The sequence below is a fragment of the Alosa sapidissima genome, chromosome 3 (assembly GCF_018492685.1).
Source record: "Alosa sapidissima isolate fAloSap1 chromosome 3, fAloSap1.pri, whole genome shotgun sequence".
NCBI classification, from domain to species: Eukaryota; Metazoa; Chordata; class Actinopteri; order Clupeiformes; family Clupeidae; genus Alosa; species Alosa sapidissima.
In genome coordinates, this window is record NC_055959.1 from 35,357,774 (window position 1) to 35,370,066 (window position 12,293).

At 46.3% G+C, this 12,293-nt stretch overlaps 1 protein-coding gene across 1 annotated transcript in view; it reads left to right on the forward strand.

Moving 5' to 3' along the window:
* Nucleotides 1–7,319, forward strand: part of htra1b (HtrA serine peptidase 1b) — a 46,510-nt gene extending 39,191 nt beyond the window's left edge. Inside the window, exons 6-9 of the mRNA XM_042085595.1 lie at nt 576–690; nt 1,726–1,783; nt 2,188–2,283; nt 6,492–7,319. Of these exons, the coding sequence (XP_041941529.1) occupies nt 576–690; nt 1,726–1,783; nt 2,188–2,283; nt 6,492–6,660 (438 nt within the window). The 3' untranslated portion in view covers nt 6,661–7,319. The remainder of the gene's footprint in view (nt 1–575; nt 691–1,725; nt 1,784–2,187; nt 2,284–6,491) is intronic.
* Nucleotides 7,320–12,293: the final 4,974 nt, after the last annotated feature.

The window sequence follows — 12,293 nt, forward strand, 5'->3', positions numbered from 1 at the left end:
TCCTCCGATGGCACAAACGAGGAAGCCTTCGTTACAACATCGTGCAGGAATACGCGCTCGTAAATACTTGGAGCTGTGCGCGACAGCGGCGGGGGGATGCTGGACGGACACGTAGCAGTTGCGTAACACCTAGTAAAGGCGGCGAAGAGAGGAGATGAGGAGGGGGCCACACATGGCCAACAGTTGTTTACACGTTTGACAACAACTGGAGAGATCGGTTTTATGGGCTCTATTGAAAACACATGTTGCTTGTAAAACACCATTACCTCAGGTTCTGTCCCAGCGCCAGGCAGAGGGCCCATTATCTCATTAGAACATTAGAAGTGTGTGCACACAGGACTCTCCATCCAGAAACGTACAGGACTTTTAGAGAGAGAGAGAGAGAGAGAGAGAGAGAGAGTGTGACTGAGTGAGTGAGTGAAAGACAGGTATCTGTTCTGACCTGTTTGCCTGCTCTCTGCAGAATGATGAGGTGTTCATGAATGTGTGTGTGTGTGTGTGTGTGTGTGTGTGTGTGTGTTTGTAATATGAGGCATCTGTTCTTACATGTTTGCTTACTCCACGTTGCCCTGCAGGACGGTGAGGTGATTGGCATCAACACTCTGAAGGTGACCGCTGGCATCTCATTCGCTATCCCCTCAGACAAGATCCGCCAATTCCTGGCAGAATCTCACGACCGCCAGTCGAAAGGTGCCAACTATTCACATTTCTGTGTGTATGTGTGTGGGGTGGGGGGGGGGGGGGGGTGTGTGTAGGAATGGAACGGTTGGAATTTCACGACGGCCATCGCATTGATCATCATATCACATCACACGAAAGAGCTTTTTTCAGCTTTAAAACGATGTTAGCCGCTAGTTGCCGTGGTAAAGAAAAGTCACTTTAATTTAATCATATTATTCTACATACAGTTCTGCGCCCATCTCCCAACCTATTCATCTCAGTGGAATACTTCACAAACTCTTCACTCAACACATGACAAACCATATATCAGAACATTCCCTGTACAGTTAGCCGTTCCAGAGTAATCCGGTTCTGAATTTGCAGCAAATTTCTACATGCATGTCTCCAACTTTGAGTTTTACAATGTGTTTATAAATTGTTCAATGCATGATTTCAGATTTCAATGCATGAACAGGCCAAATACAAAATAAATGTTACAAATATCGCCTAGATATCTGTAAATATTAAAATCAGAGGATATACAGCTGACTAAGAGTTTGTCAAATTAGCCTTAATCCAAAGCATGCATGTAGGCTATTAGAGTTTCTTAAAGCTGAGCTGTGCTTAAATTCTTCAATGCATGATTTCGTAACAGGCCAAATAGAAAATAAATGTTAAATATAGCCTAGATATCTGTAAATACTAAAATCAGATGACTTATAGTTCTATGTAATATATCATGTTTCATACAGTGATGCAGGTCTACTGCTGTGAATAGGCTAAATACAACTTTGAATACTACAACTAAATACAACATTTTTATGTAGCCTACTGTTTAGTTAACTTTGGCCTTGGGGCCCTGACATGTGGCCTTTGTGCCCCCCGCCAAATATGCCCAACTGAAGGCCAAGTGGCCTTGCCCCTACAATGATGAAACCCACATATGGAACAGAGATATGAACATAGGGTTAGCCCACTGCAGCAAAGGGCTTGTAATCTTCATTAATGTTCTTTGTATTTATCCCCTTGGTGCGTCTAACATAAAGCAATGTTGTTTTCATTCAGGAAAAACTGTCAACAAGAAGAAGTACATTGGCGTGAGAATGATGACACTCACTCCATCGTAAGTAACATAGTGCCCCACCACCACCACCACGGCTGTCATGCAACCTGATAATCACCCTAATCTGGCCTCAATCCACTGATAGTTCTTGAGGGTCCATCAAATCAAAGTTGTTTTGGCCTCTTAATTTCCTCAACGATCTGTCTCTACATATTCTTGGGACTCCTTATGTCACTTTGTTGAAGACCATTGCAATCCATCCCTTACTTTCCCCTCCATCCTTGGTCAATCACACCGGACCGAAAGAGTCAAATTCGCCATAATCACATGTATCAAAATCAGTCCAACGCCATTATGACCGTAGTCAGGTTTGGCGGAACAGAGAGATGTTAAAACCTAGGGGGGAACCCCTGCTCTAATGTCACAAGTGACCTTGTCCTGACCTTGACCTTGTCTGTTTCCAGGCTGGCCAAGGAGCTCAAGGAGAGGCAAGTGGACTTCCCCGATGTCACATCAGGGGCTTATGTCATCGAGGTCATCGCCAAGACACCGGCAGAAGTGTAAGTAGTGTAACGCACGCTAACATTTGACACAGCATACTATGCTGTTCACTATTCACACATATGCAGGTGTGTGTGTGTGCGTGTGTGTGTGTGTGTGTGTGAGTGTCAATATAGATTTACTGCATATACTACACCACACCCAAAATATAATATCATCACATATTCAAAACACATGTACTCTTTCTAATTTTCTTTTACTGAGAAAATGGCCTCAGGCACGAGGAACCTGTAGACACACACACACACACACACACACACACACACACACACACTCACTGTTTAGCATTTAGCATCCCCAACGTGTAGATGATCAAGTTCTGGATTCTAAACTGGCCAGTCAGGAGAGCTTGTCTCCTTTTCCTTTTCCTAGGCATGTGGCTGCTATCACAGACCACACACACCTCATTTGGCACACACACTCTTCCTCACACACCTCATTTGGCACACACACTCTTCCTCACACACCTCATTTGGCACACACACTCTTCTCCAACATGCTACTCGTTACCCAAATGAACGCTAGCAGCAAACTGCTCTGCTCTGCTCTCCGTGAGGGTAAACTTCCCTCCGGATGACCCCTATGAGGATGCTGCTATTTGTAAAAACACTCTCCGTCAGGGTAAACTTCCCTCCGGATGAAACCTGATGATAAACCCTATGATGTATAAGTATATATACTTTTTTGATCCCGTGAGGGAAATTTGGTCTCTGCATTTATCCCAATCACAATCCGTGAATTAGTGAAACACAAACAGCACACAGTGAGGTGAAGCACACACTAATCCCGGCGCAGTGAGCTGCCTGCTACAACGGCGGCGCTCGGGGAGCAGTGAGGGGTTAGGTGCCTTGCTCAAGGGCACTTCAGCCGTGACCCACTGGTCGGGGCTCGAACCGGCAACCCTCCGGTTACAAGTCCAGAGTGCTAACCAGTGGGCCACGGCTGCCCAACAGCATTCGAACACTAATGCTTCAAGTGGGATTTGAACTCTCAACCTAATGATCACCAGTACAAGGCATTATCCCACTGAGCCACTGTCAATCCTGATGATGCTGCTATTTGTGAAATCTCTCTAATTGGTCCTCTGGAGCCGCAGGCGCCCTGATTATTCAGTGCTGACCTCTCGACGACTCCGCTTGCCCGCTGGCGAGCCGAACATGCGCCCAGTCCTCTCCCGGCCTCTGGAGCGCTTTGCCGAGCGGCCCATCCCGGGCAGATTATCCGGCCGGGTCCAAAAAATGTGCCGCTGACAACATGGCCACAAAATCACATAGCGCTGCAGAGCCGGCAGTCTGCGCTGTTATGGAGGGAGAGAGCGGCGTGTGGTTTGGACTGTCACCAGAGTGGGAAGACACACACACACACACACACACACACACACAGAGAGAGGTTTGGGCTGTCACCAGAGTAGGAAGACACACACACACACACACACACACACACACACACACACACACAGAGAGAGAGAGAGGTTTGGGCTGTCACCAGCGTGGGAAGCAGGCATAGTCCACTTGTAAACCCACAGAGGGTTCGTCCGACAGGGGGGGGTGCCAACCACAGATGGAGGAATCTCTCCTCTGCTGAAGACACGCACACACACACACACACACACACACACACACACACACACACACACACAAACACATGGAGAAGTAAGGGAAATGGAGGAAGTCATATTCACTGGCGGCTCCCACTTTCACACATCTGCCCCATACATGGTACTCTCACCAGAGGCAATTATCTAACCACCACTCTGAGGTGACGTGTGTGCGTGTGTGTGTGTGTGTGTGTGTGTGTGTGTACAGCCTACATTGTGGGTGGCATCTCCCAGAGTGTATAATCACACACTATTGCGTGGGAACTGCACTCCATAGCCTGTTTATAACACAACCGCTAAGCGGCCTCGTCACTCTGTCCAGCACTGATCAGATGTGTGCACCAACTAGTGATCAGAGGACATCCTAAAACAGGGGTCTCAAACTCAAATGAGCTGGGGGCCACTTCTGCCAATTTCATCTGATTGGAGGGCCACGTCAGTGTAATACAAAAAACAACTGTTATTTCCTAAAATGCAATGTTTTTTTCAAATACTGTATTTTCAAACACAAAACTACAAACAGAAATTGCAAGTCTTTTATCTATTTTTAGACACCTGTGCTAGCAACCTTAGCTTATAAATAAAATAATGATAAATAAATATTAATACAAATTATAAAAACAAACAAAAAAGCATAAAAACAGGTAGGTCTATGTGTGTGTTTCACACCAAATAAAAATATTTTCCTCCTAACTTTTTTAAACCTGGCAAACTAGGCGTCAGGTTTAACAAAGCAACACCATTAGTTTTTTATATCAAAATTTCAAAAGGCCATGGCTTGAAACTGGTCAGAGATAAAGTCCTACTGTAAATGTAAAAATATTTGAGTATAAACAAAAGTTTATGAAGGGGGTTAATTTACCCATCTAATTTGCCACTGGATGGCCAGCACCTCAAATTATGCACCTTTCAGTAAATACTGGATGAACATATTTGAGCAGATTTACTTTCTTTTTTGTCATATTACCCACATAACAAATTAACAGGAAAACACCTAAGATGTATACCAACAATAGTAAACTATTACTAGCCTATAACCACAAAGCCTACAATAAAGTATCCTGGTCAAATCAGTTCCCATGGCGGGTGACTTTGTAGTTCTTTAGAGCCCTATTTCTACTAGCCCTGCTGTCTGTACCACGTCCATTACAGACACTATCATCACGATTACCACTGCAACCTCCAAGCTATGTTGGGCAGAGGGTCGAAATAAGCATGGTATGCTTAGTGGACACCGTCGTATACACGCAAAGACGCACCTTCATTCACAGACGCACCGTGATTATCACTGTCAATAGACGATCTATCATAATCTCCAGAAACAGAACAGGCTAGGTGAATAACATATAGCCTACCCAAGACTTCATCACACGTGAACGTTTTTCAACATTTGGTGTAGGCCTATTTCTGCTTCAATTTGTGCAAAACTATGGCCTGCATCACCTCCGCGTCATTACAAATGCACGTCTTCGTGTTTCTCGCGTGTAATACAAGTATTTTTCTGAAAACTTTGCAGTGTAGTGCAGTGATTTTGGGTCAAGCTCTGGATGTCTAGCAAATAGTGGAGGAGAGTACAAATGGGATTTGTCACCGTACTTGGATCTATCGTCTGTTTTAATCAGCATCGTTGTTTGTCGCAATTAAAAATACCCTCAAGGGCCGGATTACATTATTATTTTGACATACGTCGCGGGCCGGAATTGGGCCGGACGCGGGCCGGGAGTTTGAGACCCCTGTCCTAAAGAGACCGGCCCATTAGAGGCTAACACGTGGGGTCTTAACCCAGTCTTGTCCTAAAGAGACCGGCCCATTAGAGGCTAGCACGTGGGGTCTTAACCCAGTCTTGTCCTAAAGAGACCGGCCCATTAGAGGCCAGCACGTGGGGTCTTAACCTAGTCTTGTCCTAAAGAGACCGGCCCATTAGAGGCCAGCACGTGGGGTCTTAACCTAGTCTTCTTTCTTGTTTCATCAGTTTGCTGTAACATTGACCAGTCTGTGTTGTTGAATACACATGCATTCATTCATATAGCATGAAAGAGGTCGTAGGGGTCATTATCACACACAGGTCTCCCACCTGTCTGTCCAGTCTTATCCGCCTACCTGTCCACACACCTGATGAGTCTCATCTCCTTGTCCACACACACGATTGCCACCTGTCTCTCCACAGAGTCTTACCTGCATGTCTCTCCACACACCTGAGTCTTACCTGCCTACACACCTGAGTCTTACCTGCCTGTCTCTCCACACACCTGAGTCTTACCACACACCTGAGTCTTACCTGCCTACCTGTCCACACACCTGAGTCTTACCACACACCTGAGTCTTACCTGCCTGTTCACACACACAATTGTCACCTATATGTCCACACACCTGTCTTGCCTGTGTGTTCACACACGTGGGATGTACCTGTGTATCTACACACACCTGAGTCTTGCCTGTGTGTTCACACACGTGGGATGTACCTGTGTATCTACAGTACACACACCTGAGTCTTGCCTGTGTGTTCACACACGTGGGATGTACCTGTGTATCTACAATCTACACACACCTGAGTCTTACCTATTTGTCCGTCCACTCCCACTCACCTGTGGCCTCCTTTGTGTCCCCCAGAGGTGGCCTGAAGGAGAGCGACGTCATCATCTCCATCAACGGTCAGCGCGTGTCCTCGGCCAACGACGTCAGTGCGGCCATCAGGCGGGACGACTCCCTGAAGATGGTGGTGCGCCGCGGCAACGAGGACGTCATGGTTACCGTCAAGCCAGAGGAGGTTGACCCTTGACCCCACCACCCCTCCAACACGCCAACCAATGAGCTGGTTCTCAGTGCTCAGCGCCCGCGCTCACGGACCTTGACAGAGGGTTTTCGACTGGAGACACACACCTTCCTTAGAACGTGCATCTCTTAGAACGTGGAACATTTAGAACGTGGATTCCACCCCACATCGCCCAGTCACCCGTCCGCTGCCCCTTGTAATGCTGTAGTTCACTGTTTCTCTGCTGCCAGACTTCTCTGTGAGCTGCGTACCTTTCACATTCGCTTTATTACTTTCATCACTCATCCATACAGTCCGTCTGTCTATCACACATAGAGACCCGGCATGGGGGGTGGAAAGACTTCGTGCTTTAACTTTTGTGTGTGTGTGTGTGTGTGTGTGTGTGTGTGTGTGTGTGTGTGTGCAATGCATGCGTGTGCGTGCGTGCATGCGTGCGTGTGTGTGTGTGCATTATATGTATGTGTGTGTGTGTGTGTGTGTGTGTGTGTGTGTGTGTCTGTGCGAAATGTGAGTGAAAACATTTGTCTCTCAGTTTCTTGATTCTATGAGTGTATGTCATTTTTTTCTGATGTGAACTCTTTGGATGTTTATGTTTTTGTTTTCACTTATTGACGAAAATTTCAGAAAGGGATTAAAGAGATGTTTTCAAATGTTTTTAAACCAAGTGTGCCGTGTGGACTTCCAGACTTTATGACTCAAGATGTTTTTATGCCTCCTTCCAATCAAGAAACATAACATGACTCTCACAATCCCACAGGGGCTTTCTCTCATAGGAAATGAGGTCATGACCAACCAGTGGCAGTGTTTCAGCACAGGTCACTTCCTGATGTAGGAGTATGTCTAACGAGGATGGTAATGAGTCCCCATGTGTGGCGGTGGAGGCTTAGGGCCAGGTGGCGGAGACTCAAACAATGAGAGAACAATGAAACACACCCAGGCCTGACCCGAACTGAACCGCTGCGGTCCGACCCAACAAGACGTCGCCCCACGCCTGGTCCGAAGGCGGCCGTAAAAACGTAAGCACAGGCTGCGTTGTCGTGGCCGACTTGAACGTGAGGCGAACGCATTTGTTTCAAACGTTAGGAAGAGAGTCCCAGGGGGCCAGTGTAACTGCAGACGTGTGGGAGGATCAATGTGGAGAACAGATGAGGGCACTTGCGTGCAGAAACCACAGCCAATCGATCAAGGCCAGTGTTGACGTTTCTGGTATCAATGTCCTAATGCCTTAACCACTCAATACGCAAGACTGAGGAATGCTTATAGACTGTAGAGTGAACACACCCATGTCCACAAAGCTCTAGATAATGTTATATACTAGAGTGAACACACACAGGTCCAAAGCACTTGATAATGTTATATACTGCAGAGAGAACACACACAGGTCCACAAAACACTAGATAATGTTATATCCACTGTAGAGGCCACTTAAAGGTGCTTTATGTAAGACACACCATAGACCACCTCTATACACACACCATCACATACACACCACCTCTATACACACACCCTCCCATACACACCACCTCTATACACACACCATCACATACACACCACCTCTATACACACACCATCACATACACACCACCTCTATACACACACCATAGACCACCTATACACACACCATCACATACACACCACCTCTTTACACACCACCTCCATATATACACCATCACATACACACCACCTCTATACACACACCATCACATACACACCACCTCTAATTATACACACAGCATCACATACACACCACCTCTATACACACACAGCATCACATACACACCACCTCTATACACACACCCTCCCATACACACACCATCACATATACACCACCTCTATACACACACCATAGACCACCTCTATACACACACCCTCCCATGCACACACCATCACATACACACCACCTCTATACACACACACCATCACATACACACCACCTCTATACACATACCATCACATACACACCACCTCTATACACACACACACCATCCCATATACACCATCACATACACACCACCTCTATACACACACCATCACATACACACCACCTCTATACACACACACCATCACATACACACCACCTCTATACACACACCATCACATACACACCACCATCACATACACACCACCTCTATACACACACCATCACATACACACCACCTCCCATGCACACACCATCACATACACACCACCTCTATACACACACCATCACATACACACCACCATCACACACACACCACCTCTATACACACACCCTCCCATACACACCACCTCCCATGCACACACCATCACATACACACCACCTCTATACACACACCATCACATACACACCACCTCTATACACACACCATCACATACACACCACCATCACATACACACCACCTCTATACACACACCCTCCCATACACACCACCTCCCATGCACACACCATCACATATACACCACCTCTATACACACACCATCACATATACACCACCTCTATACACACACCATCACATATACACCACCTCTATACACATTCCCTCCCATGGACACCACCTCTATACAGACACACCATCACATACGTATATACCAACATCTCCTTAACACACCACGACTACACACACACACACCATCCCATACACACCACCTCTATACACACACACCATCATATGTATATACACCAACATCTCCTAAACACAGCACCTGTAATTCGTTCCTGTACTTAAGTAACATATTAATGTATCTGTATTTTACCTAAGTCTTACTAGGCCTACTTGGTGAGACAGTACACTTTGACACTTTAAGACTTGGTGAGACTTTTCACTTTGATTCCACTACATCTTAAAGTAAATTCTGACTTGTTACTCCATTACATTTAGTGAAACCTGTTGTACCTTTTACCAAAGCGAATAAAAAAACATGTCGGCTAATAGAGGTCAAAGGGAGTGCACTGTAAGCACACCAATCAGGGCTCAGCGCGCGATTTGCTCTGAACTCTTTTCGGTTCTGTTGAGACTTGTTGGATCATAGCGCGCTATGCTGAGGTCGCCACAAGCCCGCTGCAGCATTTTGAGGATGCGTTATACTCATGTGTAGCACATAATTCAGCATTTTGAGGATGCTTTATACTCATGTGTAGCACATAATTCAGCATTTTGAGGATGCTTTATACTCATGTGTAGCACATAATTCAGCATTTTGAGGATGCTTTATACTCATGTGTAGCACATAATTCAGCATTTTGAGGATGCTTTATACTCATGTGTAGCACATAAATCATTGGAAAGGATGCGAGAAGCGGCTGCCACTGACTTGCCTGAACACCCTTGGCCTTATTTGCGCAAACTTTATTTCAATGTTTTGTGCTTATGATCTTTTTAATAGACACGATTGGCATTAGTATTTTCACCTAAAATCAGTTGATTGAGCAGGAGTTTTGATGTGAAAATGATATGATTAGATGATGATTAAAAACATAATCTATCAAGGTACTTTTACTTTTAATACTTGAAGGCAAATACTTCTACTCGTGTGGAAATTGAAAGTGAATATTTCCACTTTTCCTGGAGTAACATTTTACACAAGGTATCTCTACTTTCACTCAAGTACATAGTAGTGGCTTCAATCCTGACCACCATTTTAACACTTTCAGGTTGTGATTTGTATTTGGCAATGTGCTTTACACTCTATATGACAGTACTAACTGGTTTAGTTCTATAGTTCTAAAGAGTCCTGTGATTTAAACTGTGGCCATAGGAAACCAGAGCTGCAGTCTGAAGCAGACTTGAGCATGTTCATAAGGGAAGACGCTGCCCTCTACTGGCATCTTTCACACATTACTTCCCTGAAACCCCTAACGTGACAGATCACGCTTTCTTTCAACATCATGCGTGTCCAAAAAGTTGCATAACACATGTCAACACGTCTCCACCACAGACATTAATTTTGCAGCATTAAGCATATAAACTCCCCCAAGTGTGTGTGTGTGTGTGTGTGTGTGTGTGTGTGTGTGTGTGTAAACTCCCCCATGTCTGTAGGGGGGAGGTGGGGTGCTGGGGCACACAAGAGCATAAACTCCCTTTGTGTGTGTGCGTGCGTGCATGCGTGTGTGTGAGACAATGTGCCTGTGTGTGTGAGACAACAGGCCAAACACCCTCCTCCAGGCTGTGTGTGTGTGTGTGTGTGTGTGTGTGTGTGTGTGTGTGTGTGTGTGTGTGTGTGTGTGTGTGTACGTGTACGTGTGTGTGTGTGTGCGTAAGAGAGAGAGACCCTTAAGCATACGCTCCTCTGTCTGTCTGTGTGTGTGTGTGTGTGTGTGTGTGTGTGTGTGTGCTGTAACAGAGCCCAGTCCCATGTGCAGGCTGTGGAGGGGAGATGTTCTGCACAGACAGGACTCCTTCTGAGTGGCTGAGAGAGGAGGAGGAAGACACACATGGGAGGAAACCAGGGCACATCCTCTGCCATGCGCAGCTTTGACACAAATAAAAACACACACACACACGCACGCACGCACGCACGCACGCACACACGCACGCAAGCACACACACACACACAAATAATGAACCAGGGCACATCCTCTGCCATGCGCAGCTTTGACACAAATAAAAACACACACACACACGCACGCACGCACGCACACACGCACGCACACACACACACACAAATAATGAACCAGGGCACATCCTCTGCCATGCGCAGCTTTGACACAAATAATAACACACATACACGCGCACGCACGCACACACACACACACACGCACACACACACGCACACACACACACACGAATAATGAACCAGGACACATCCTCTGTCATGCACAGCTTTGTTAAAATGAGACAATCAAACTGTTCACACACACACACACACACACACACACACACAGCCTTTTCACACCTCCCTGACTATGGAGAATTTGGAGAATAGCACACACACATGGCTGCACTAGGCTTAGGTTAAGGTCAGTGTTAGCAGTGTTAGTCGAAACATCGCTGAACTTTTGCTAGCCATGTGGGCAGCCGTGGCTACTGGTTAGCGCTTCAGACTTGTTGCCGGAGGGTTGCCGTGGCTACTGGTTAGCGCTTCAGACTTGTTGCCGGAGGGTTGCCGTGGCTACTGGTTAGCGCTTCAGACTTGTTGCCGGAGGGTTGCCGTGGCTACTGGTTAGCGCTTCAGACTTGTTGCCGGAGGGTTGCCGTGGCTACTGGTTAGCGCTTCAGACTTGTTGCCGGAGGGTTGCCGTGGCTACTGGTTAGCGCTTCGGACTTGTAGCCGGAGGGTTGCCGGTTCGAACCCCTTACCAGCTGAAGTGCCCTTGAGCAAGGCACCTAACCCCTCACTGCTCCCCTCACTGCCGCTGTTGATGCAGGCAGCTCACTGCGCCGGGATTAGTGTGTGCTTCACCTCACTGTGTGTTCACTGTGTGCTGAGTGTGTTTCACTAATTCACGGATTGTGATTGGGATAAATGCAGAGACCAAATTTCCCTCACGGGATCAAAAGAGTATATATACTTATACTTATACTCTGACACTCAACACCAACGAACACACACACAGTAAACAACTCCCTTACTCTAACACTCAACACCAACGAACACACACACACACAGTAAACAACTTTAATTATTTAAGAGTATATATACTATACTAGCCATAATGCTAC